General features: G+C 42.9%; 1 protein-coding gene across 1 annotated transcript in view; it reads right to left on the bottom strand.

Moving 5' to 3' along the window:
* LOC134605813 (4-hydroxyphenylpyruvate dioxygenase) overlaps positions 1-22,314 on the bottom strand; it is a 65,813-nt gene that overhangs the window by 17,167 nt on the left and 26,332 nt on the right. Inside the window, exons 7-9 of the mRNA XM_063450069.1 lie at positions 12,706-12,795; positions 12,302-12,408; positions 2,808-2,885 (exon numbers count right to left, since the gene is read on the bottom strand). Of these exons, the coding sequence (XP_063306139.1) occupies positions 2,808-2,885; positions 12,302-12,408; positions 12,706-12,795 (275 nt within the window). The remainder of the gene's footprint in view (positions 1-2,807; positions 2,886-12,301; positions 12,409-12,705; positions 12,796-22,314) is intronic.

Below are 22,314 nucleotides of genomic sequence, written 5' to 3'. Positions count from 1 at the left end.
ACAGAGAGAAAGAAACAGGTCGCAAGAGTATTCTGAGAACGGACAGCAGCTGAAATAGCCTGCCCTTCGGTGGGTCCCCGCTCAGAACTCAAGCTGGTTTTAGCTCATCCTGTGCCATTACAGAGAGAACATATCTGAAGCATATCAGACTGCTCCCACCCATACGGGCAGTCCAGATCCGAAATGCCAGCAAGTTCTCTCTGCACGAGAGATACAGCAAACCCAGACGATCGTTTCAGCCTTGCTCACGGTACCTAGAGAGATATCAGCTATGCTTCACTGATGATGCCTAACAAGGCTGAAACGATCGTCTGGGGTTGCTGTATCTCTCGTGCAGAGAGAACTTGCTGGCATTTCGGATCTGGACTGCCTGTATGGGTGGGACCAGTCTGATATGCTTCAGATATGTTCTCTCTGTAATGGCACAAGATGAGCTAAAACCAGCTTGAGTTCTGAGCGGGGACCCACCGAAGGACAGGCTATTTCAGCTGCTGTCCGTTCTCAGAATACTCTTGCGACCCGTTTTTTACTCTCCATAAGTTTAAAGGGTAATCCAGACGTGGACCCCTTGCTCACGGTGCCTAGAGAGATATCAGCTATGCCTCACTGATGATGCCTAACAAGGCTGAAACGATCGTCTGGGGTTGCTGTATCTCTCGTGCAGAGAGAACTTGCTGGCATTTCGGATCTGGACTGCCTGTATGGGTGGGACCAGTCTGATATGCTTCAGATATGTTCTCTCTGTAATGGCACAAGATGAGCTAAAACCAGCTTGAGTTCTGAGCGGGGACCCACCGAAGGACAGGCTATTTCAGCTGCTGTCCGTTCTCAGAATACTCTTGCGACCCGTTTTTTACTCTCCATAATTTTATAATACATTATACATATATAATATATTTATTTTTATTTTTTTTACTTTTTAGCAGCCTGGGGGACTGACAGCTCAGACAGTCCCCCTGCTTGAAGCTCCTAGAGTCCTATTGCGGCGATGTGATCATGGTGAGAAAAACTTGCAGAAAAAAACAAAAACATGTAAATACTGGTGTTTTTAAACTCAGGACGAAATGTTGAATCTATTTAGCAGTTTTTTTCATTAGCTTTTGTAGATAAAAAAAAGATTTTTCAAGTAAAAGTAAAAAAACATGTTTTTTTTTCAATTTTTCACTATATATATATATATATATATATATATATTTTTTTAAAGCTAATTATGACATGATACAAATAATGGTATGTAAAGAAAGCCCATTTTGTCCTGAAAACCCCCCAATATATAACTTGTATGGGAACAGTAAATGATAGAGAGGAAAATTACAGCTAAACACAAACACCACAAAAGTGTTAAAACAGCTCTGGTCCTTAAAGTACAACATGGCCAAAACAGTCCGGTGCTGAAGGGGTTACATTTTAAAAAATATATATATTTTTACAGTTTTTTATTTATTTTTAATTAATTATTTATTTTTATACAATATATGTATATATTAATAAAAAAATACACTTAGTATGAAATTATACATAAGATATATATATATATATATATATATATATATATATTTTTTTTTTTAATTAAATTTTTTTACTTTTTTTTACTTTTCACCAGTAGGGGGATTGCCTGTCAGTTCAGGCAGTCCCCCTGCTAGCAGCACTATGGACATCTATTGCGGAGCGGTCACATGGCCCCTTGGGGTCCTAATTTGCAGAGGGTGGACTGATCACTTCCAGCGCTCAAATTTGCCGTGGACGTATCAGGTACTTCCGCAGTCCTTAAGTACCGTTTTTTTATCGGACATACCCGATACATCCATGGTCGGGAAGGGGATAAATCTCTTTGTTTCTGGTAACCGAAGACACACCTGGATCTGACTCACACAGTCTCTCTAAATAATTTCTGAAAAGGAGCTTAAATTGTTTAACTTCACTTGTTTAATGATGTTTAATTTAGAATTTTCTCCTCTCCAGTGAATTTCCTTCAGCAATTTAATTCTTCTAAACACACTGTGCTGTAAACATCAAGACTTTTTTCAGGATTGTGGTATGTGTTAAAGCTTGGAAAAGGGTGTGACTAGAGCTGCATAAACATCAAATTAATTCTTAAATGGCAGAGAATTAAGCAGTGAGACTACAGGGGCATTATTTTAAAGCTGCTCCAATTAACTAAAATTTTTTTGGTGGTATGCGTATTTCTTTAAGAGACAGACAAAATGTTATGTTTTTTTTTTATTCTGTATTTGCATGTAATTAAAATTAAAGTAATATATGATATTGTGATCAACAACATATCTTTAGGAGATCTATTATAACTAGTCATAAAATATAACTACCCATTTTTATAAACACAAAAGTGAATTGCTTGATTAAAGATAATGTTTCTGCAAATAAAGATTGCAGAACCCTATTCTGTATGAGCAGATGTGTACACACATTGTGGTCTTAATGTCTATACCGGTACTACTGTGTATTAGGTAGGTTTGAAAAGCAGGCTGTCCCCTGTCAGTATGGGGATTGGGGATGGCACCATTATTATATCAGGGATCTGGGCATACCAGTTCAGTGTATGGGGTTGGGGAATTAGGTTTAGTCACGGGGCATATACATTTAGCCTGCAAATAACTCAGGATTTGGAAATAGGAAAAAGTCAAGCGTCTGCCTCCCGTTTAATAGGGATATAATATATGTTCTCATACACTTAATTTAGAATATACATCTGAATTCATCTCGTGCTAACTTGCATTTGGTATTGAACCATATAAATCATCAACTAATAAGAAACATTAAGTTTCTTCCATTTTGTTTTGAATACTTACCAATCTGCTATAGGCACCATGTCATCATCTGGCTGATTTCCCACTATGTGGTCAATGAAATTTAGGCCACCTGGAGGTCTATAAATAAAAAATAAAAAAAATAAAACATAAATGAAATCACTCCTAATATGAATTCATATCTGTCATGTATGCACAGATTTAAAAAAAAAAAAAAAAAAAAAAAAATCACTTTGGCTTAAATGGACACGTTATTGTATGTACCAAGTATCATTAACCTGGTAACTGAGGTATGGGGATGGTTCCTTAATAAATTAGGCTGTGGATCTAGGGTAGATTGTATATTAAATATTTCATAGACTGTCATGACCTCTTAATAAATTAGGCTGTGGATGTAGGGTATTATTATTATTATTATTATTATTGGTATTTATATAGCGCCAGCTTATTCCACTGTGCTTTACAATAAAAGGGGAATTTACCAAATGAGACAGTAACAAAATGTAACAGGAACAATAGGTAGTTGAGGACCCTGCTCAATCGAGCTTACAGTCTAGAGGTAGATAGATTTCATAGACCATCATGACTTAATAAATTAGGCTGTGGATCTAGGGTAGATTGTTTATTTTATACTTCATAGACTGTCAAGAGGCATATTACTATGGTCAGCACTATCCTATCTACCTGAATTTTTTTGAGGATAGCTTTCCCTTACTTCTACTCTCTGGTATTTAGTAGGCTAATGCTGCTGGTATAGCTAATAGCCAAGGTATAACCTTGTGTATTCTGAAAGTGGGTTTTGTGAATGTAGCTCCTTCAGCATATTCCACAGCTCACGCTATAGATTCCACTACATATGGGGCAAATCGGATACAAGATAGTTGATAGGCTGTTATGATCCCTAATTACCGAGGCACATATTTATGGCCAGGGCTAATTGATCCAACTGAATTTTAATTAAGCTACCTTCCCGTCCCCTATAATCTTTTGTACTTAGTAGGCAAACGCTGCTGGTGCAACTAATATAACGAGTTATAACCATATTTACTCTGTTACTGGGTTCTGGGAGAGCGCACCCTTTAAGTATACTTTACAGCTTCTGCAATCTAAGCTAGGATCCCCTTGCTTTATAAACTCCACTGGGGTAGAGTCAACTACTGATAGTCTAATACACAATTTTATGATAATTGATTGATCCCCCTTTCTAGATTTTTTCTATTCTTTATTTTTGTGGTGCATGGATAGTACAAGACTACATTCTGTACTGTTGTGTGTCATAAGACTTAGGAAACAGGCCATGAGAAATCAAAACAGTAACGCGTAAACTGCACATTATGTGAATAGAAAGTTCAGATTTGGAAAGGTCTGAATGTTAAACAAGAGATAAGCTACTATGCGTATGAGACCAACCAGACATGAAGAATAATTTTAGCAAGGTAGTATAAAGAAAAGGGGCATGTATTGTCGCTGAACTATTAAAAGTATCCCTTCAGGAGACTATCAGACCAGACAGCTATAGAACACTCTTAAGTGAGGGCAGGGAAACAGCATTAGGATATCAAATCAGAGAAAATGAAATATTTAAAAGGCAAAAGAGAGTATAGAGTAAATATAAAGTATAGTCCTCTTTTAACCCCTTAAGGACCAAACTTCTGGAATAAAAGGGAATCATGACATGTCACACATGTCATGTGTCCTTAAGGGGTTAAACTAAGGTATGAGGAAAAAAGAATAATGATTGGCCAACAACCCCAAAGAGTCCCATATCATAGTTCATCTCAACCTGTTCCCTCAAGCGGCAGATAACAGTCCAGCATTATGGATAAAATGTACTTCAGACCTCACAGTACAGGCATGTGCAGAAGATGTAGGAGCAATGTCACCATCAGTTTTCCCAACGGTGTGGGCCAGAGTAAGTAGCAGGACATTGGTTGTTTAATCAGTCGACTGTAGTAGAGTCCAGCTGTGGGCGAGTTCGGCAGTGTTGATTTGAATTTAGGTGGGAAATGTCACCCGCTCCGCTGCCATTTTCCTGTTCTACTCATTTTGAGAACCATAGGCCTTGGATGGGAGCATGGAGGTGACACCATAGGTGAGTGATCATTCGCATCTGGCATAGTAGCCTGTCGCAATCTAAATTTCAAATTGTTCCAGAAAGCAACAAAAATGCGGTCCAGCTTGGACATAATGTCAGGCTTCTGACTAACGTCTCACTACTATGTTCCTGCTCACTCAGCAACACCTCTCGGGCCCACCTCAGCCATGTAGCTCCTATGAGCATGTCAGTGATCACCTCCACAGGTCCGGGGGGCGGTAGGGGGATGGCGCTCAGAGTGGATGTGCTGGAAATCTAGGTGCAGTAGTTCGGGAGATTGGCTGCGTCTCCCATCCGGTAAGCCTCCCAGGCCATACGACTGAAGTAGTCAAAATGATTGACCGGGTAAAGAAATTTACAAGAAAATTGTGAAGCCACAGTGATAAATGGGATATCATATGTGCTTCATGGAGTTTAACGACATCAGGAAAAGATGTACCTCCCTTAGAATAATTTTTTTTGAGAATAATTAGAGATATTTTGGGATGCCTTCAAAAGCATTTTATTAAAAGAAATCTAAGTTAAAAAAAAATCAGATTTCTCCCCTCCCACAAAAATGTTCGATTTTCAACCACCATTGCATATACATCACTCCTACATCAACCATCAATTGGCATGTTACCACAAACCCAAAGGGAGTAAAGATTGAGTTTTCAGTCACAATTGTGTTAGGTAGCATTAAAACATCTTAACTCTCCTAGAGGGACATAGGCCCCCCGGAGGACCACTCCGACTGGAGGGACGTCTGGGAGGGCACAGCATCACTCTCTATCTGTGTCACACATAAGAAACAGGCCTATAAGACCATGTTCCGCTGGTATATCACCCCCCTGAGATTAAAACAAATGCGCTTCACCACCTCGGACCGATGCTGAAAGGGATGCGGAGAACAGGGCACACATCTCCACCAATGGTGGGAATACCCACACATCACTCGGCTCAGGAGCGAAATGGCCCAAACAGTCAACAGGACACTACACAGCGACCTCCCAATGGATCCCTGGATCTGGCTCCTTTCAAAACCCCACGAATCCCTAACAAGGGCCCAAAATAAACTCACAGCCCGAGTCGCACTGGCCACACGGAGAACCATAGCCAGACACTGGGGCAGCAACGCTATCCCCACCTCAACAAAAGTACTACGAAAAATAGATGAAACAATCGAAATGGAAAAACTGTCTGCTCTGATCCATGATACTTCCAAATCTTTCCACAAAATATGGGACCCATGGCTAACTAGAACAGCACTAGCATCATAGACTCTACAGATTCCAACCAGCCCCCGCAACAAAGGGTCCCCCCCAGTACTCCCACCCCCTCCCAAGCCCCACCTATCCACACCCTCCCACTCGCCCCCCCCTCCTCGGGGGGGTGGGGAGGCGGCACGGGGGAGGGAGAGGTTTGCCCCCTTTTTTTCCCCCCTCTCTTCTTTCTCCTCTTCTACTTCTCCCCCTCTCTCCCCTCCCACACTACCTCCCCTCATTTCAACCCTACCAGCTGTAACGGACGCCTTCCGTTGACGGATGCTCCTAGCGCTTCCTGAGGACTCCACGCACTGCAGACGATACCACAACCACCGCAGACTCCACAACCGCCGTAGCTTAACTTCCACCCTGTATGAACCTCCAGTATTCAGGACCGTGTGGGGAAGACCTCTCCTCCAAGGAGAGCATAACAGGATCAAGCTCTCAAAAGAGCTAAGTGATTAAAGCTCAAGGGAGTATGCAGAGCATAGCAATCCCCAGTGTGATATAGCAGTTCCCTCCAATAAGAGACAAGGCTACGTATTGAGGGTCAAGAAGATCTCTGGTTTAACCCCTTAAGGACACATGACATGTGGGACATGTCATGATTCCCTTTTATTCCAGAAGTTTGGTCCTTAAGGGATTAATTGCACACACTCTGCTTTTATGCAATTCTCCCCTGCAAGGGAGACACCCACATCCAATTAAACATTACCTAATCACACAATGGTTACATCCCACAGATTCCCTCCCCTTAGCCTGAGAGGTAACCCAATTATAACGTACAATTTAAACATACATTTTACCCAACTTTCATAACTCTAAAACCATACATCCAATATTAATAACATATAGTTACATATTATTAATTAGCACATTCCAAATACAAACATACCCAAAAATCATTCAAATCCGTCCAGCCGTTCGGGAGATAGGTATAAGTCCTTTATGACCGACCGCAAGTAAATTTTCATGCCCAAAACAGTTCCATGGATTCGGGCTGTGCGGTCGGTCTATTTTACACCGATAAAACGACCCATTCGAACGGGCGTTCAAATCTTCGAACAGGACTTAGTCTCCAGCCGCAGTGTCGAAGTAGGCACGGGTCAGCGGTGTTCGTGCATTTGGGTAGCCGCAAACAGTTCCATAGATTTGGCTGCACACACCGCTGACCGCGTTCGAACAAGTTAAAATGGCCGCCGCCACGTGTTCGTTTGTCGAATGGCGGCCACTTCGACGGCTTCGGCACTTCGACTGCATTCGAAGTGCCAGTTTAAACGTTGTAACCCTGCTCCAAAGCATTTAAAGGGCCAGGAACAGCATACAAAAATCCATTATGCCCAAATGTGAGTCTTAAAGGGCAATACATTCCAGGGCCATAGTTGCAGGGCAGGAGGCTAGCGATAAGTCATCTCCAATGCCCAGTGGCAAATGGCAGTTTGTCACACCACCCTTCTCCCCCCACCCCTACCTACAAAGGGTTCACATGGAGGATGACCAAGCTCGACGATTCCAAACAAGACCAAAACTGCGAACCCCCCCTCCCCACCGGAAACCCACACGCCAGAACATAACACGACAACCCCCTCCCCACCTGGAGACACACAATACGTTCCAACTCTGAGGGACCCAAGTAAAAACGACCCTCAATGGCAACGGGTCTACGCCACTTTACTACACCCAACCTCTACCGGCAAGACCAGACCAGATCACCCACCAAGCAAAGCTCACCATGCACTCACCCCCCCAGGCACACACTGACTCCCCACCACCCGCCCAACCCTCTACTCCAAAATCACCCAGATGTTGGAAACCTTGACAGACAACCAGCGAGACTCCACACTTCCTACAAACACAGAGTGTGTAACAACCTACTCAGTTACTCATTTTGTACTCTTGCACAATGTTAATGTACACTAAGACTTCGTAAGATGGCTTTTGCACAAGCCTTGTTTTTCGTTTACATTATGCCTTCCAAGATGGCTTTTGCGTAAGCCTTGTTTTTTGTTTATAAATATGCCTTCTGTCATAATAAAATAAAGAATAAAAAAAAAACCATCTCAACTCTCCTATTGTGTTTTATACCCCACCTCCTGTAGACTGTAAGCTCGTTTGAGGAGGGGCCTCTTCAACCTATTGTTCCTGTAAGGTTTTTTTTTTGTAATTGTCTTATTTATTGCTAAATCTCCCCCTCTTATAATATTGGGGTATTTGCCCTTTTTTTCCCTTGCATTTGTCAGCTTACTAACGGCTATTATTTTCACTTGCATACATTTCTCTTTTCCCTGCAATATAAATGGATTGGTGTTTTAGCTGATAATTTAGCAAGCTCCAAACATTCAATACAATACAGGGCATAAAACAAATGTATTTTTTAAGAATTTTGGCCCTGATCTACCTCCTTGACAGTTTCAGACAATCCAATGCTTTCCTATTAAAACCATTGTGATTGGCATTAGTCAACACTTCTGATGATGTCAGCCAAGTGGGTAGATCAATGACAGAGTCAGCAGCAGCAGAGTGGAATAAAGGGGGCAAGAGGGGACCGGGGTAGAGGGGATAGATGGTGTTTTAACACTGTAGGGTCAGGAATACATGTTTGTGTTCCTAAACCTATAGTGTTCCTTTAAGAATGTATAAGAGAGGATGCCAAGTGAGGTGGGACATCCATATAGCAACTTCTGTGGTCAGTCTTGAAATTGATTTGAGTTAAAATTTTATTTAAATCTTCTGATCTGTGCATTTTTTTACATTTTCTGCTAGCACAGTGAATAGATGAACTGATATTCCAATTAGTATGTCATGTTATGCGTGAGAGAATCCATTTATAGTAGATTCCTATGACCAATACCATGATTATTTAGTAATTTTGCTGATTCCCCACTTCCTATCTTCTGACTTATTTGCTCACATTTTGAACTGTCAGGAAAGCTTATTGCAATTACATTGGTGCAACAGCCCCATGTGGTTCACTTACTAGTGAAAGGTTGAATCTGAACACATGAAGCATTGACAATCAAATACTAAGCTATTTACCAAAGTTAATTGATAAATTAGAGACCCAGTAGTTATTTGTTAAGGAAGGTTTCCAGTTCAACATGAGCTGAATATCAAGTCTCTTCTTTACTTGAATACGCAGGCTGCACTCAAACTCAAGAACAAATGACCTTGGCCTGAGAAGTATTCTATGATGATCCTTGGGGAACATAGTTCAGTATATTGGAAAGTGACATCATAACACGTCCTTTAACTACTTTACTATCAAGTGATTTATCAAAAACCAACACCAGAAACAGAAGTTTGTTTGTTTGTTTTCCCTGGAAAATTATGTGTAAATGTTTTTCATTTTGGTATGCATAGAAAGCACATTATTTAACATGACGGTCTATGCTGTAGTGCAGTGCAGGGATTTAACACCTGTTGAAAGCATGGACCATCATGCATTTAAAATACCAGCATGGTTAAATCTCTGCTGGTACCATTGGGCACAAGGTATGATTGGATAACTGTTAGCTGAGGCCACAGTTAGTGGGCCCAGAATGACAGATGAGCTATGTGCCCGTTCAAAGTGAGCACTGTGGCTTGTAAAGAAATATAAATAATTCTAAGTCTATGCCCAGCTTGAAACAGTGAGCCCCTGTTTTCTTAGGGTAAGCAAAGGTCACTTATGATGAGCCTGACCAAGGCTATAAATGTGTAAATATCTGCTTAGATTGCGGATGGTTATAAAGTTTGACCAGAAAATGGTCAATAATTGTGTAAGATCCTAGAGCTCATTCGGGACATGTTCATATGGCATGGTTGTCAGGCCCCAAACCCCATGGCTCCGTATTGACTTTAGATGAACCATATTGCCAGCTGCAAGTGTAACAAGCCTGTCCGTATCTTGTATCGACCCTATCTGTATTGCAACTTTGTGAAATTCACGACAGTGCCATTGGTTGTGTGGGATAGTTAAAGGTGTTTCCATATTTTGCCATTCTGTTGTATGAGTATCTTTGTGTTGTGCCCAACTCTGTGTATTTAATAGGTATCTTTGTGTTGTGCCAAGCTGTTTGTATAGTATGAGTATCTCTGTATTATGCTTAGCTCTGTGTATTTTATTGGTATCTTCTTATTGTACTCTGTTCTTTGTGTCGTATAGGTATCTATTTATTGTACCTGGCTCTGTGTATTTTATGGGTAACTGTATTTTGAATGGAGACTACCATTAGGTGTTGAGTAAATGGGTTTAAGTGGACTGATACCACAGGTCAGAAGATGGTGGCTACTGAGTTAAAGGACAAAGTCTAATTCTGGGGTTGGTGTCTGGTGCCTCACCATCTTAAAACTTCACCAGCCATCACCCAGCAAAACAAGATTTAGGCCTTACTTAGTTTAGGCAGAAACAGAATTACTAAGATACGTTTTATCAGTCCTTACAGTTGGCCGCGCTCAATGATCCAAATTATATGAGAGAATGGCCACAGAACTAACCTAGGCCAGAGACAGTAGATTGCAACAAATCAAGAGAACAAGCCAAGATCAGGCACAGAGAAAACGGGATAGACCGAAACAAGCCAAAGTCAGGGTATCAAAATACTGCTTTTTATTTTAAGAAAGTATTCTCAAACAGGAACCCGATTACTACTGGGTTGGCCTACAGCAAGCATGTCAAACTCGCGGCCCAGGATGAATATCTTTGCGGCCCAGCGAGCCGCGAGTTTGAAATCCTTGCTGTTGAGGCAAAGTAGGCACCTGCTCACCCCCTACATTACAGGTGCCTACTTTGCTCAAATCTACCCGGCCGGGGGAGAGGACGCTGGCGGCAGTGAGAGAGCTCAGTCTGTTTTTTCTGCTCCTCACTGTTCCCTCGCATGTGCCCTCTGTAGTGATGCCGGTTGCCGGAATATGAAATCATTCAGGCCCAGCATCACTAAACTGCGTGTGTGAGGGAGCAATGAGCAGCAGGAGGGAGATCTCCAGAGAGAAGATGAGAGTCAATGAGTGTGTGTGTCTCTGTCAGTGTTTGTGTCTGTCAATGAGTGTGTTTGTGTCTGTCATTGAATGTATGCGTCTGTCAGTGTGTGTGTGTCTGTCAATGCATGTGTGCTGGTCAGTGTTGTGATGGCCGTGGCCGGACAGTGGAGGACCTGGAGGTGCATGGAGACACACAACGCCACAGTCCGACGTGACGTCTACGTGCTCCACCTTCAAAGGGTTTCAAGGAGTAGAGGAAGGATCCGCTTTGGCACCGGGTGCGGACGGCGCCATTGGGGGTATATCAGAGACTGGACTCCGGAGTCTGGCAGCGGCAATATGAGTGGAGTCTGCTTGTTGGCTAATATTATTATTTTATTTTTTTTAGTAGAGGGGGTGCTTGGATTTAGTTGAAGGGACGATGACTGGAATTTAATATAATGGGGGGGACTGGGATTAAGTATAGATGGTGGGACTGGGGTTTAGTGGGGGGGGCTGGGGTTTATTAGAGGAAGGTGCTTGGGTTTATAAGAGGGGATGCTGTTTTTTTTTTAACTGTACTTTTAAAAATACACCTACATTCCTATGAAAATTTAAGTTTTTTTTTTTTTTTGCTGCCCATATAAACTTAAACCTTGTTTATTTGGCCTGTGCTAGCCTTTGAGTTTGACATGCATTGCCTACACAGCCATCTCGAGAGTTGATCCTCTGATTCAGAATTTTTATTCCAATGTAAAGGTGAGTGATGAGATTCTCAGGATATCACAGACTAGAGGCAATTCTATTATACTTAGCTTTGAATGATAATTGAACTGATACATTGCATTTCCAATGAGCATTTTTTATTTGAAATCAGTGATTGAATTCACATGACTAAGATAAGGATAAGTTTGTGTACTATATGCGATTGCTGTGTGTGTGTTTTGTTGAGTATATTTGTGTAAGCTTCTATGAACATTAGAACCATTTGTTTAAATGGTTCAGTAAATCACTTCATTGAACCTTTCTAATTGTTTATCAAAGGGTTAATGTTTTGAAGATTCTCAGAGGCAACTGTTTTACAATATCCCTAGTACTTTTTATTTTACCCTATTATTACTAAATTCGAATTTAATATATGTTGGTTCAATATGCTTCTTTGCTTTAATATGTCATTCAGACCTATCCATGTAAGACATTGTACTATGATTTACAGACATTGCACAGTATAATTAGTGAATGCTTGTCTTTGCACTTACAGTGTAGATAACAGTGGATCTCTAAACATTGGTTCTTTAAAACCTGGGAGGAAGATACCTCGATATGGCCCCAGGTATTCAACCAGTGTATGTGTAGTATCGCCATACTGAAAAGACAAAAGTGAAATTGTAGCAGATCTAACAACAGCTACTAGTTCTATCATTACTCCTGGAAAGAATGTGCTGTAGGCAAAAACCCCAGGAAGTAAAATTAAGTTCTCCCTCCCAGCCACTGTCAGAAGAGAAAACTAACTCATCAGAAAGAAGCCAGAGATCAAAGAAAGAAAGTTTAATCACTGGACAAAACAGTGCCTGAGGGGAAAAGGGAAACAAACAGCAGCTTTCAGTAATCTTCAGTGTCAGAAAAGAAACTGATAATTAACCCTATCCTCTGTAAAACTTACAGTTTGCAGAACTGCATATTTTACTCTGCCACCTTCATCCTCTTCAGTCCAAGGTTCTTTAACAATCACAGCACCACGTTCTTTTGCTTTCTTGTAGAGAAAATAAAGACTTTTAGCAGCAAGTATCAGAAACATTAACCATAGTTGCATTTATTGATATAAAAAGTATTTTACCTTGCAGAATACATTGAGCTTTATCTTTTTTTTTTTTTTTTTTTTAACAACTACAGTATATCCACAATTCACCCCACAGTTAACAAGAATAATTACTGTTTGGTGAGGAAATCAATGTAAAATTGATAAAATCAGTTGAATAGTTATAATTCTGTATTAGTTGTGAATTAAAAAAAAAAAAAAAAAGAAAGTTGTTGTGAGTCCTAAAATGAACAATGACGAGGCTTGATTTTCCAGTAGGCAGAGTAAGGGTTTGCTGAATAGCAGTTCCTCCATTGAAGTCTGTGAATATTGTTATACAGCAATTAACACAAACCCTTACTGTGCTAAGAGAATCAAGCCCTAGACTTGTAACTGTAAAAACAAATTTGTTTTGTCCTTTAAAGGATTGTCACCCACGATTTATAATATGTTTTCGTATCCCTACATTTAGCAAATATGTATTTTCAAGGTGTGAAAAATAAAATGAAATGTAGAAATTTACATCTCTTTTTTCTGCAGATGGGCACTTCCATCTTAGTCCCCTGTCAGTCGTTATTATAAGTCATGTGTACCTGGCAGTCAGCAAAGAGCAAAAAAAAAAAACTTCCAATGAAGAGGAGAAATGAAGCACTGGCAAGTAAGGAACTTTCACAGTCTTCCCTTTTGTTTTAAGAAAAAAAAAATCCTCAAAGGAACACTCTGGTCACTATAACAACTTCATTGAAATTAAAGTGTAATGGTGCCAAGAGGTCCCTGGTCTTAGCTTACTTTTAGAGGTTAAACTGTTCACAAGTGGTTTAACACCAAAGTCTCCTTTCCAGCACCATTCTGCTCTAGTCTATACCAATTAATAACATCCCCCCCCCCCCCCAAAAAAAAAACGGCTTGAAAAACGTATTTTTGTTAAACAGTCTTGTGAGTGGGGAGCTACTGATTAGCTTAGAGCATCAGCTGACTGCTCTAAGCCAGTCAGTGACGCTCCTGGCAATCCAAGGCTTCCATTTTCAGAAAATGAAAATGTTGAAGTAAAACAACAATGGAGAGGAGACTTTGAGCTTAAACCCTAAATCTAAGCCTGCACCCGGGACCTCCTGGCACCATAACCACTCACTTTATTCTGATGAAGTTGTTTTGGTGCTGGAGGGTCCCTTTAACCCCTTAAGGACACATGACATTTGTGACATGTCATGATTCCCTTTTATTCCAGAAGTTTGGTCCTTAAGGGGTTAAAATTGAATCTGCTTCTCTCCTAGGGATATTACTCATTTGTCTTATTGTGTGAATGTATTCAGTGGTAACATTATCAGGAAAATGTGCAAAAAAAAGCTACATACAGGATTATTCACTAAACCTGAAATTGACCAGGGAGTTTAACATTTTAGGTTAAAATAGCTGAACTGGGGGGGGGGCGGAGCCTGACAAGCAAGCGAGCAAGACGTGCTCTGCTCGAGCTCCCGCCGATCGGAACGCTTAACGCCTAATAACTGGGGTTGAACCGCAGAAGGAACCACATTCAGCGTATACAAAGCTTGGGGAAACCAGCACACACCTGTGGACACCCGACCTGCCACGCAGAATGCACGGGAACCGAAACGGCAGAGTGAGGCCTACGGGGCTGGACGGGCTGGGAAGGCGGCCGCTTCCTGCTCACCACACCGGGCCACGAACAGGCACCAAGCATCTCCCCCCCCCCTACGGACCAGGGGGGATATCCCGGTCCCCGCCACATGGAGCTGGCTCGGCTGCACGCCTGCAGTCGGGACCGACAGCCGGAACAAACAGACTGGAGGTGAGGGTGCCCAAAATGGCGGACACAAGCGACCACAGAACTCGAGGCACACATCAGCAGCCTGCAATACCCACTCACGTTCCTAAAGCGAGCAAAAGGGTGGTGAAGCAAAGCGGGGCAAAAAATCCACACAGCCTGCCCACAAGGGCCACTCAGCCAGGGCCTGAAAAACAGAGCGCCAGCCTCGGGACGCACAGGTCCTCACTGGAAACCTTTGACTGGCTCTGCACGGGCCTCAGGAAGGCTTTACACAGCCGGGGAGTAACCCACCGCAAAGCTGAATTAAAGGTGGCCTCATGGATACGTCCTGCAGCGAGGCGCAGCTACTATTTACAGATACCCCAGGCTTCCAAGATGGCCGTCCGGCACAACAGATACCGCCGGGCTCTGAGGCGGGGTGAGGCACCAAACCCCCCGTGCACACAGGCCCAACAGCGCAGTCGACACAGCGAAGGGGCACCCAGAGACGTAAGGCTGAAATCCTCGTTACTGCCGACACGCCGAACCTCTGCAGCAGTTCTGGGAACAGATCCGAGACGTCCACACCGAAATATCGGGACCCAACGGTGGCACATACAGCCAGATGGCGCATGGAAAAACCGGAACGTTGCAGGACTGACAACACCTGCCAATTGCCGCGCGAGCGGAGAAGGCCGTACATATCCAAGGGAGCGAGGTAGGACAGTGCTTGTCCCACTCCTGCAATGCCCCAGCCAGCCTAACTGGCCCCAGTTAGGGCCACGACACCCGAGACTTTTGCACACCTTGGTCACTGTCCCCCCACTCATGGGCATCGGCTAAAAGAACCACACAGATACCGCTTGCCTTTGGGAAATAACTGATGCATACCTAGACTACCCCACCTGACTCTGATAATTCTAGCCAGTAAAGCTCCTTATCCCTCGTTTATTTTGTTCTGACCAGCGCAGGCGTGAGCTGATCGGGACTCCAAACACAGGCCTGCACTCGTAATACATGGGACAATGCCACAGATTATGGACTCAGGCCTCATACAAGCCACGCTCCTGCAGCCGCCTCACTTACTACCATGGCATTTGCTTTTGGTGTTGATGTATTGCCTGTGACTTTTTGTTTTCGTTTTACTTTTGTTTCACTCTCTTGCACTATCTCTAATTTGCCTATTGGGGTTCGCCCTCTAACAGTATCAGGCTAGATACCATATTAAGCAGTAATCGAACTCCGCTTTAAATAGTGTTCTACGCATGTTTTCATGATACATAATGCTTTGATCTTTAGCCCTGATAGCACGGCACTCGTTTTAAATGCAAATGTTAGCAAGGATGTCTTACGTGTTAAGTTCTATATATTGTTATGAGATCTCATGCTACACTAGAACACACGCCTTGTACGGTCTAGAGAATGTAACAAGGCTACTTGACAGTCTAAGAGGGCTAATGTGATGTTTTGCAGCGGGACATGAGTAATCTCAATGATTAATGATATTATAGTCGTTTTATGCCTTCACCAGTTAACTGCCTCCTAGAGGTCTCCTTTTGCATAATGCATGCGGGTGCTGTTTTTTCAATGTTTTTTCAATATTTTTCAATATTTTTCTTTATTTCTCACCTTGATTTTAAGTAAGTACCCTTAAACTACTCATGTATAGCCTGATGCCGGGGCTAACAGGAAGTTTTTCAAACAGTTCACCTAAGCGACTTACTATGAGGGCTTTGGTCATAGCGTGTACCCAGCTTGTGCAGATTATTTAACTTCCTGAGGGGCCTACTGTGTGATATTTAGCGTGTTCCCAATCAGATTTGACCAGGATATTCACAGTTGTTCCCTGCCTAACATGTAACCTACCCTTGATATTAACTTCAGTAACCATAACGTAAGCGTTGTTTAGCATACTTAATTTTTATTTTATTAACCAAGCTTGTATCAATCTGTTTGCATGACGTTTCTAAAAACAAAAAATATGGCAGTCTTTCTTAGAGGTGTATTGTTCACTATATTGTTATCATCAACTCGTGTTACCTCACAATGCCTCCTCTCTCTTTTCTGTACCCCATATCGCATGTGCCATAATAAAAGAAATATTCACAAAAAAAATAGCTGAACTGGAAAAAAATCTGTTTTTCCAACTGGATATAGTTTACGGTAAAACTTGTAATTTTCTAGTCAATTCCAGACAAATCTCTGATTTGTGAATAACCCCTTACTCAAACCTTAGTACTTAGTCATATATATGAAGGTGTTGAATGAGCAATAAAGCAGGGAACTGCATCTCAGGTACTTGGGGGGAAAAAAAACATGATCCACTTGTTTAAGTGCATGGCAGCCAGCAACAGCTTTTATTGACCTTTATTAGCTGGAGCAAGCAGTTATTATTATTATTTTTTTCAATTCTTTATTCTATTTTATTTTGTTTGTTTTATTTAGCTTTAGAGTTGTCAGGAGTAGTACAGAAACCGGGTAATAGAAGTAGTACATAGTGACATACAAGAATAGTTTTTGTAACAGTGTTCCAATACAGGCAATTGAACCGGGTTATACATTGCAGTTTCAGACATTCAAGTATGACATGCGTTTAAGCTGACTCCCTGCTTAGAATCAGTTATTCCCTCTTGCTTTTGTTGTTTCTGTCCAGCCAGGTTCTCATTATTATGTGAGGAAGCTAGCACTGAGGTACTTCATGGTAAGTGTTGGGACAATCATGCTTGACGGCTAGTAGGAGTCAGGGGTGGTCTGCTGTGTTTATCGTGGGGTATGCCAGGATTGTGGCATGTCTTGCTGTTGGTTGCCTTGTTGGCGTATGCCCCGATTTATATTGTTGTGAGCATGGGGTAGGTAGTTTGTTCGTAAATCTCTATTTTGTTGATGTTCAGGTACCGCGCCTGGCCCCAGGTTTATCTGCGCTTGTGTGGGTAAGTGTATGTATGTCTTGATAGGGGAGAAGGGAAGTGGAGAGAAGAGCGAGGTCGAAGGGGATGGTTGGTATAGGGGTGAACATGTAGGTAGGGGAAGTTTTAGGGGTTAGGTGTATCGCATGGTCCACTGACCCCCGCCACTCCCCACCCAGGGAGAGGTAGAGGGGGGGGAGCGGGTGAAAGGTAAAGGTGTCTTTGGACTATGTTAGTTTCATGCCAGCTCTTGCTATATTGGGTAAGGTCTCTAGGGAGTCCAGGTTAGATTCTTCTTGCGGGGTGTGTCTCTTACCAGGGTAAGTATGTATCTCCTGTTAGCCATGAGTCCCAAGTCTTGTGGAACTGTTTGGGTGTCTCGTGTATCTGAGATTTGAGGCTATCCATAGTTACACTATCTTGTATTTTTTTGGCGGTGGCAGTGTGTGAAGGGATGTTCAGTGTCGACCATAATTCGGCTAATGCTCTACGTGTTGCTAGTGGTATGCGTGCAATTAGTTTGTTGTCCGCTCTTGTAAATGAGTCCATGGGCTTGGAGAGCAACATCGTCCAGTGGTATAAGGGGCACAGTATGTCAAGCAGTCTGGAAATCAGTGCAGTAATTTCTTTGCCATAATGGTTTTAATTTGCGGCATGTCCACCAGCAGCGGAGGAAAGTCCCCACCTCTCTGCACCTCTTCCAACATTGATTGGATGGTGCTTGGTGCATGGTGGCCAGGCGTTGGGGTGTTAAATACCAGCAAAATAAAATTTTGTATGGTTGTTCTTTGTGTGTCACACAAATGGATATGGAGACTGTAGCTTCCCATATGTCTGACCAGTCTGTGGGGTCGTCAGGGGGACCCAGGTCAATTAAAATGTTAAACAGGTATGTATATGGCATAAGACATTTATGCACAATTTTATATTATAAATAAAAACAGGCTAAATAAACATATCTAGATATGATGGCTAACAAAAAAAGTAGAACATATCTATAATTTCTAGACCTGGTTGGAATAGGACAATATCAAAATATACCATCCGCGACAGCTCTAGAGACTTAGTAGAGACATCTTACTTATGTAGCAGATTAATAAATTGTGATATTATCTGGAGCGTGCTAAAATAGGTTATAGAAGAAGAAAGTCTAAATAAATCAAACAGGAAAATAAGAGAGTGTGTTATGATTAGAATCAGCATACTGAGATATGACATGTAACAAAAGGCTTATTATGACGGTCAGCCTCCCCCTCCGCACATCCTTCATGCTGGACCCAGAGATATGCAGCTTCAATGCTTGCCGGTATACTGCCTTCCTCGTGGTGTACCGGTGCGGCTTTTGCCGCCTCAGGTGTGTCTGTCCTTTTGAGAGAGCTGCAGGATGGTTCAGGATGCGTTTGGATGGTTTGGAGGGAACCTCTACCATCTCAGGTAAGGTCTGCTTGCTCCTCAGCTTCCTCCAGAATACATCAAAGAGTGCCTCTAAGCGTTGGAGAGTAGTGGATGTCTCTCCTACAAGAACTGGGGTACTCGCGGCATCTGTCATCTTAAATGTACCTCCGATAGTATCACTGACTTCTGCTGCACCGCCACGGCTCCTTGACGAATCTTGGGAGCCATCACAGGTTCAAAGGAGGCGGGGGTTTCGGGGTATCAGAATAATGCTAGGAGCCCTGCCTGCGTTGGTCCAGGAGATCTACCGCCTCTCCCCTCCTCAGCGCCTGTTATGCCTCACTGGTAATCAGCGTCTGGGATGACTGTAAAGGTCAGTTTGTCTGTGTGCAGCAGAAAATATTTTGCACGCTGCAAAAATATGAATAGAACAGCCAGAGAATGGACACTGTCTAGTCGCCATTATAGTCAAGCTCCGCCCCTGAAACGCTCTATTTTTAAACACTACCTGACCAAAACTGCATGTATATGGCTAAAGGATTATGTTATGCATTAAGGGCATAAAACCAGGAGGCTTCACTCACCTTGGTTTGATTTTCAATCAGATCTTAAAGGACCACTCTAGGCACCCAGACCACTTCAGCTTAATGAAGTGGTCTGGGTGCCAGGTCCAGCTAGGGTTAACCCATTTTTTTTTTATAAACATAGCAGTTTCAGAGAAACTGCTATGTTTATAAATTGGTTAAGCCTTCCCCCAAATCCTCTAGTGGCTTTCTCACTGACAGCCGCTAGAGGCGCTTGCGTGATTCTCACTGTGAAAATCATTGTAAATGCTTTCCTATGCGACCGGCTGAATGCACGCGCAGCTCTTGCCGCGCGTGCGCATTCAGCCGACGGGGCGGAACGGAGGAGGATCGGAAGCAGAGAGCTCCCCGCCCAGCGCTGGAAAAAGGTTAGTTTTACCCCTTTCCAGAGCCGGGCGGGAGGGGGACCCTGAGGGTGGGGGCACCCTCAGGGCACTATAGTGCCAGGAAAATGAGTATGTTTTCCTGGCACTATAGTGGTCCTTTAAAGGACCACTACACACTCCTAACTCCCACAGTTTAGTAGATATACCCTCAATGAATACATGCATGCATATTGCCATGTATTCATTGGGAGTATAGTCTAAAAGAGCTTACAAAAGCTGCAGTTCTAATGATTACAGTCTTTGTAAGTCCTACCTTTTTTCCCGGAAGAGACTTTCAGTCTCTCATTGAGAAGCCTCTGACTTGGTCCTTACATGCACGCACGCGCTGGTTCACGTGTGCACTTCTGTTGCTGAGGAGCTGGTCTGAGGTCTGTGAGGGAGGGAGGGGGAGGCAGGCATGCTCAAGTAGAGTAAAGAGGGAAGGAATCCTCCCTGGCTGTTATTTCTCATAGAAATCAGCAATTTTATAAACTAGGGATAAATGAGGGTACTCCTCACCCATAAAGCACTTTAGCAAGCTGAAGTGCTTTTTGGGTGTGGAGTGGTACTTTTTTTCTCCTCAGTAAATTGAACTTTAATCACACACAAGAGACTGCCACATGGTCTACAAGACAATTAACAAAGCAGAGCAGGGACATGATCTGTACACCAAAACTGATCATTAAAGGGACTCTCCAGGCAGCAGTTTTTATTCACCTGGTTCCAGCGCCGGGAGCCTCGTGAAGCCGCGCCCCCTATTTCGTCAAAATGATTGGAAGCGTCATTGCTCCCTTGTGCGCATGCGCGGCTTCGCCGCACATGCGCACATACTTCATAGGGTGGCATTCATACTGCCCTATGAAGCCCTGAGCGCACTACCGCGCATTCGCGCGGTGTGCGAGGCCGCGGGCTGAGCTGACTGACAGCTCAGCTCGCGGTCTTTGCCTGCCCCCTCTCCTCTGCTGACAGGCAGGAGAGAGAAGGCGCGCACACTCCTGCAAGCGTCAGACGTATTTTAATACATTTGACGTGTACATGGCTTTTTTAGGGCCATACATGATAGGAAGTCCCTCTGGTGGCCGTCTGAGTGACGGCCACTGGAGGTATTCCTATCAATCAATGTAAACACTGTATTTTCTCTGAAAATACAGTGTTTACATTAGATTGCCTGCACGGAGCTATAGATCTCACCTGAACAACTACATTAAGCTGTAGTTGTTCAGGTGACTATAGTGTCCCTTTAACATACAGTTGTTTGGTGAATATAGCGTCCCTTTAAGGTAAATAAATGTCCCAATCTGCTCCCCCTTGCCACTATCAGGACTACCCCTGCCACCAAATCCTCAGCTGCAAAATCACCGTTGGGGCTTTTTGAATTTGCTAAATCCCCAGATAGTTATAGTAACGCTTTAAGGCAGGGGTTTCCAATTAATTTTCCAGTGGAACCCTTTCACATAGTGTATCAAGATCATGGAACCCCTCTGCCCCCCCATAAAAAAAAAACAAAAAAAAACAATTTTGCATCATTGCATAAACCTTTTTTTTTTGTGTGTGTCTGTGTATCAAGATGTGTGTATCTGTGTTTGTATGTGCCAGTGTGTGTACCTGTTTGTCAGTGTATATCCGTGTGTGTGTGCATATGTATCTGACACACAGATAGATACACACACACACACACACACACACTGGCACATAGTGGCACACAGATACACACACCTTTACACATAGATATACACACACAGTGTGTATGTATGTATCTGTGTGTCAAGGTGTGTGTATCTGTGTTTGTGTGTGTCAAGGTGTGTGTATCTGTGTGTCAGTGTGTATGTATCTGACACACTGGCACATAGTGGCACACAGATACACACACATTGACACACTGAGATACACACACCTTGACACACAGTGTGTGTGTGTGTATGTATCTGTATGTGCATATATCTGTGTGTCAAGGTGTGTGTATCTGTGTGTCAAAGTGTGTGTATCTGTGTTTGTATATGCAAGTGTGTTAAGATGTGTGTATCTGTGTTTGTATGTGCCAGTGTGTTTTGACACACATATAAACACACACACACTGGCACATACACACACTGACACTCACAGACACTGACAGACATATATACACACACAATGACACGTACACACCTTGATACACAGATACACAAACTGGCACACACACACACACACACAGATTTACACACTGACACAGGTACACATAAACACACACACACACACTCCTTTAGGCTGCTAGCTGACGATGGTGTGCCAGGTCAAAAGCTGCTCACTCCGCGCTGTGCTCCCTCTCCCTCCAGCCGGCGTGTTCTGTCTGGGAGCAAGTGCTGTCACTTACTCCCAGCATCCCATACAACAGTTGTCTTAGAAGCCTGCGGTGCCTGACTGGACCCGTGTTTAGCGATACCCATCGGGTGGACCTAAATGCTTGGGCCACCAAACAG

The sequence above is a fragment of the Pelobates fuscus genome, chromosome 1, assembly GCF_036172605.1.
Source record: "Pelobates fuscus isolate aPelFus1 chromosome 1, aPelFus1.pri, whole genome shotgun sequence".
NCBI lineage: Eukaryota > Metazoa > Chordata > Amphibia > Anura > Pelobatidae > Pelobates > Pelobates fuscus.
Note: the sequence above shows the minus strand (reverse complement) of the source record. Positions and strands in the feature narration are given on the sequence as shown.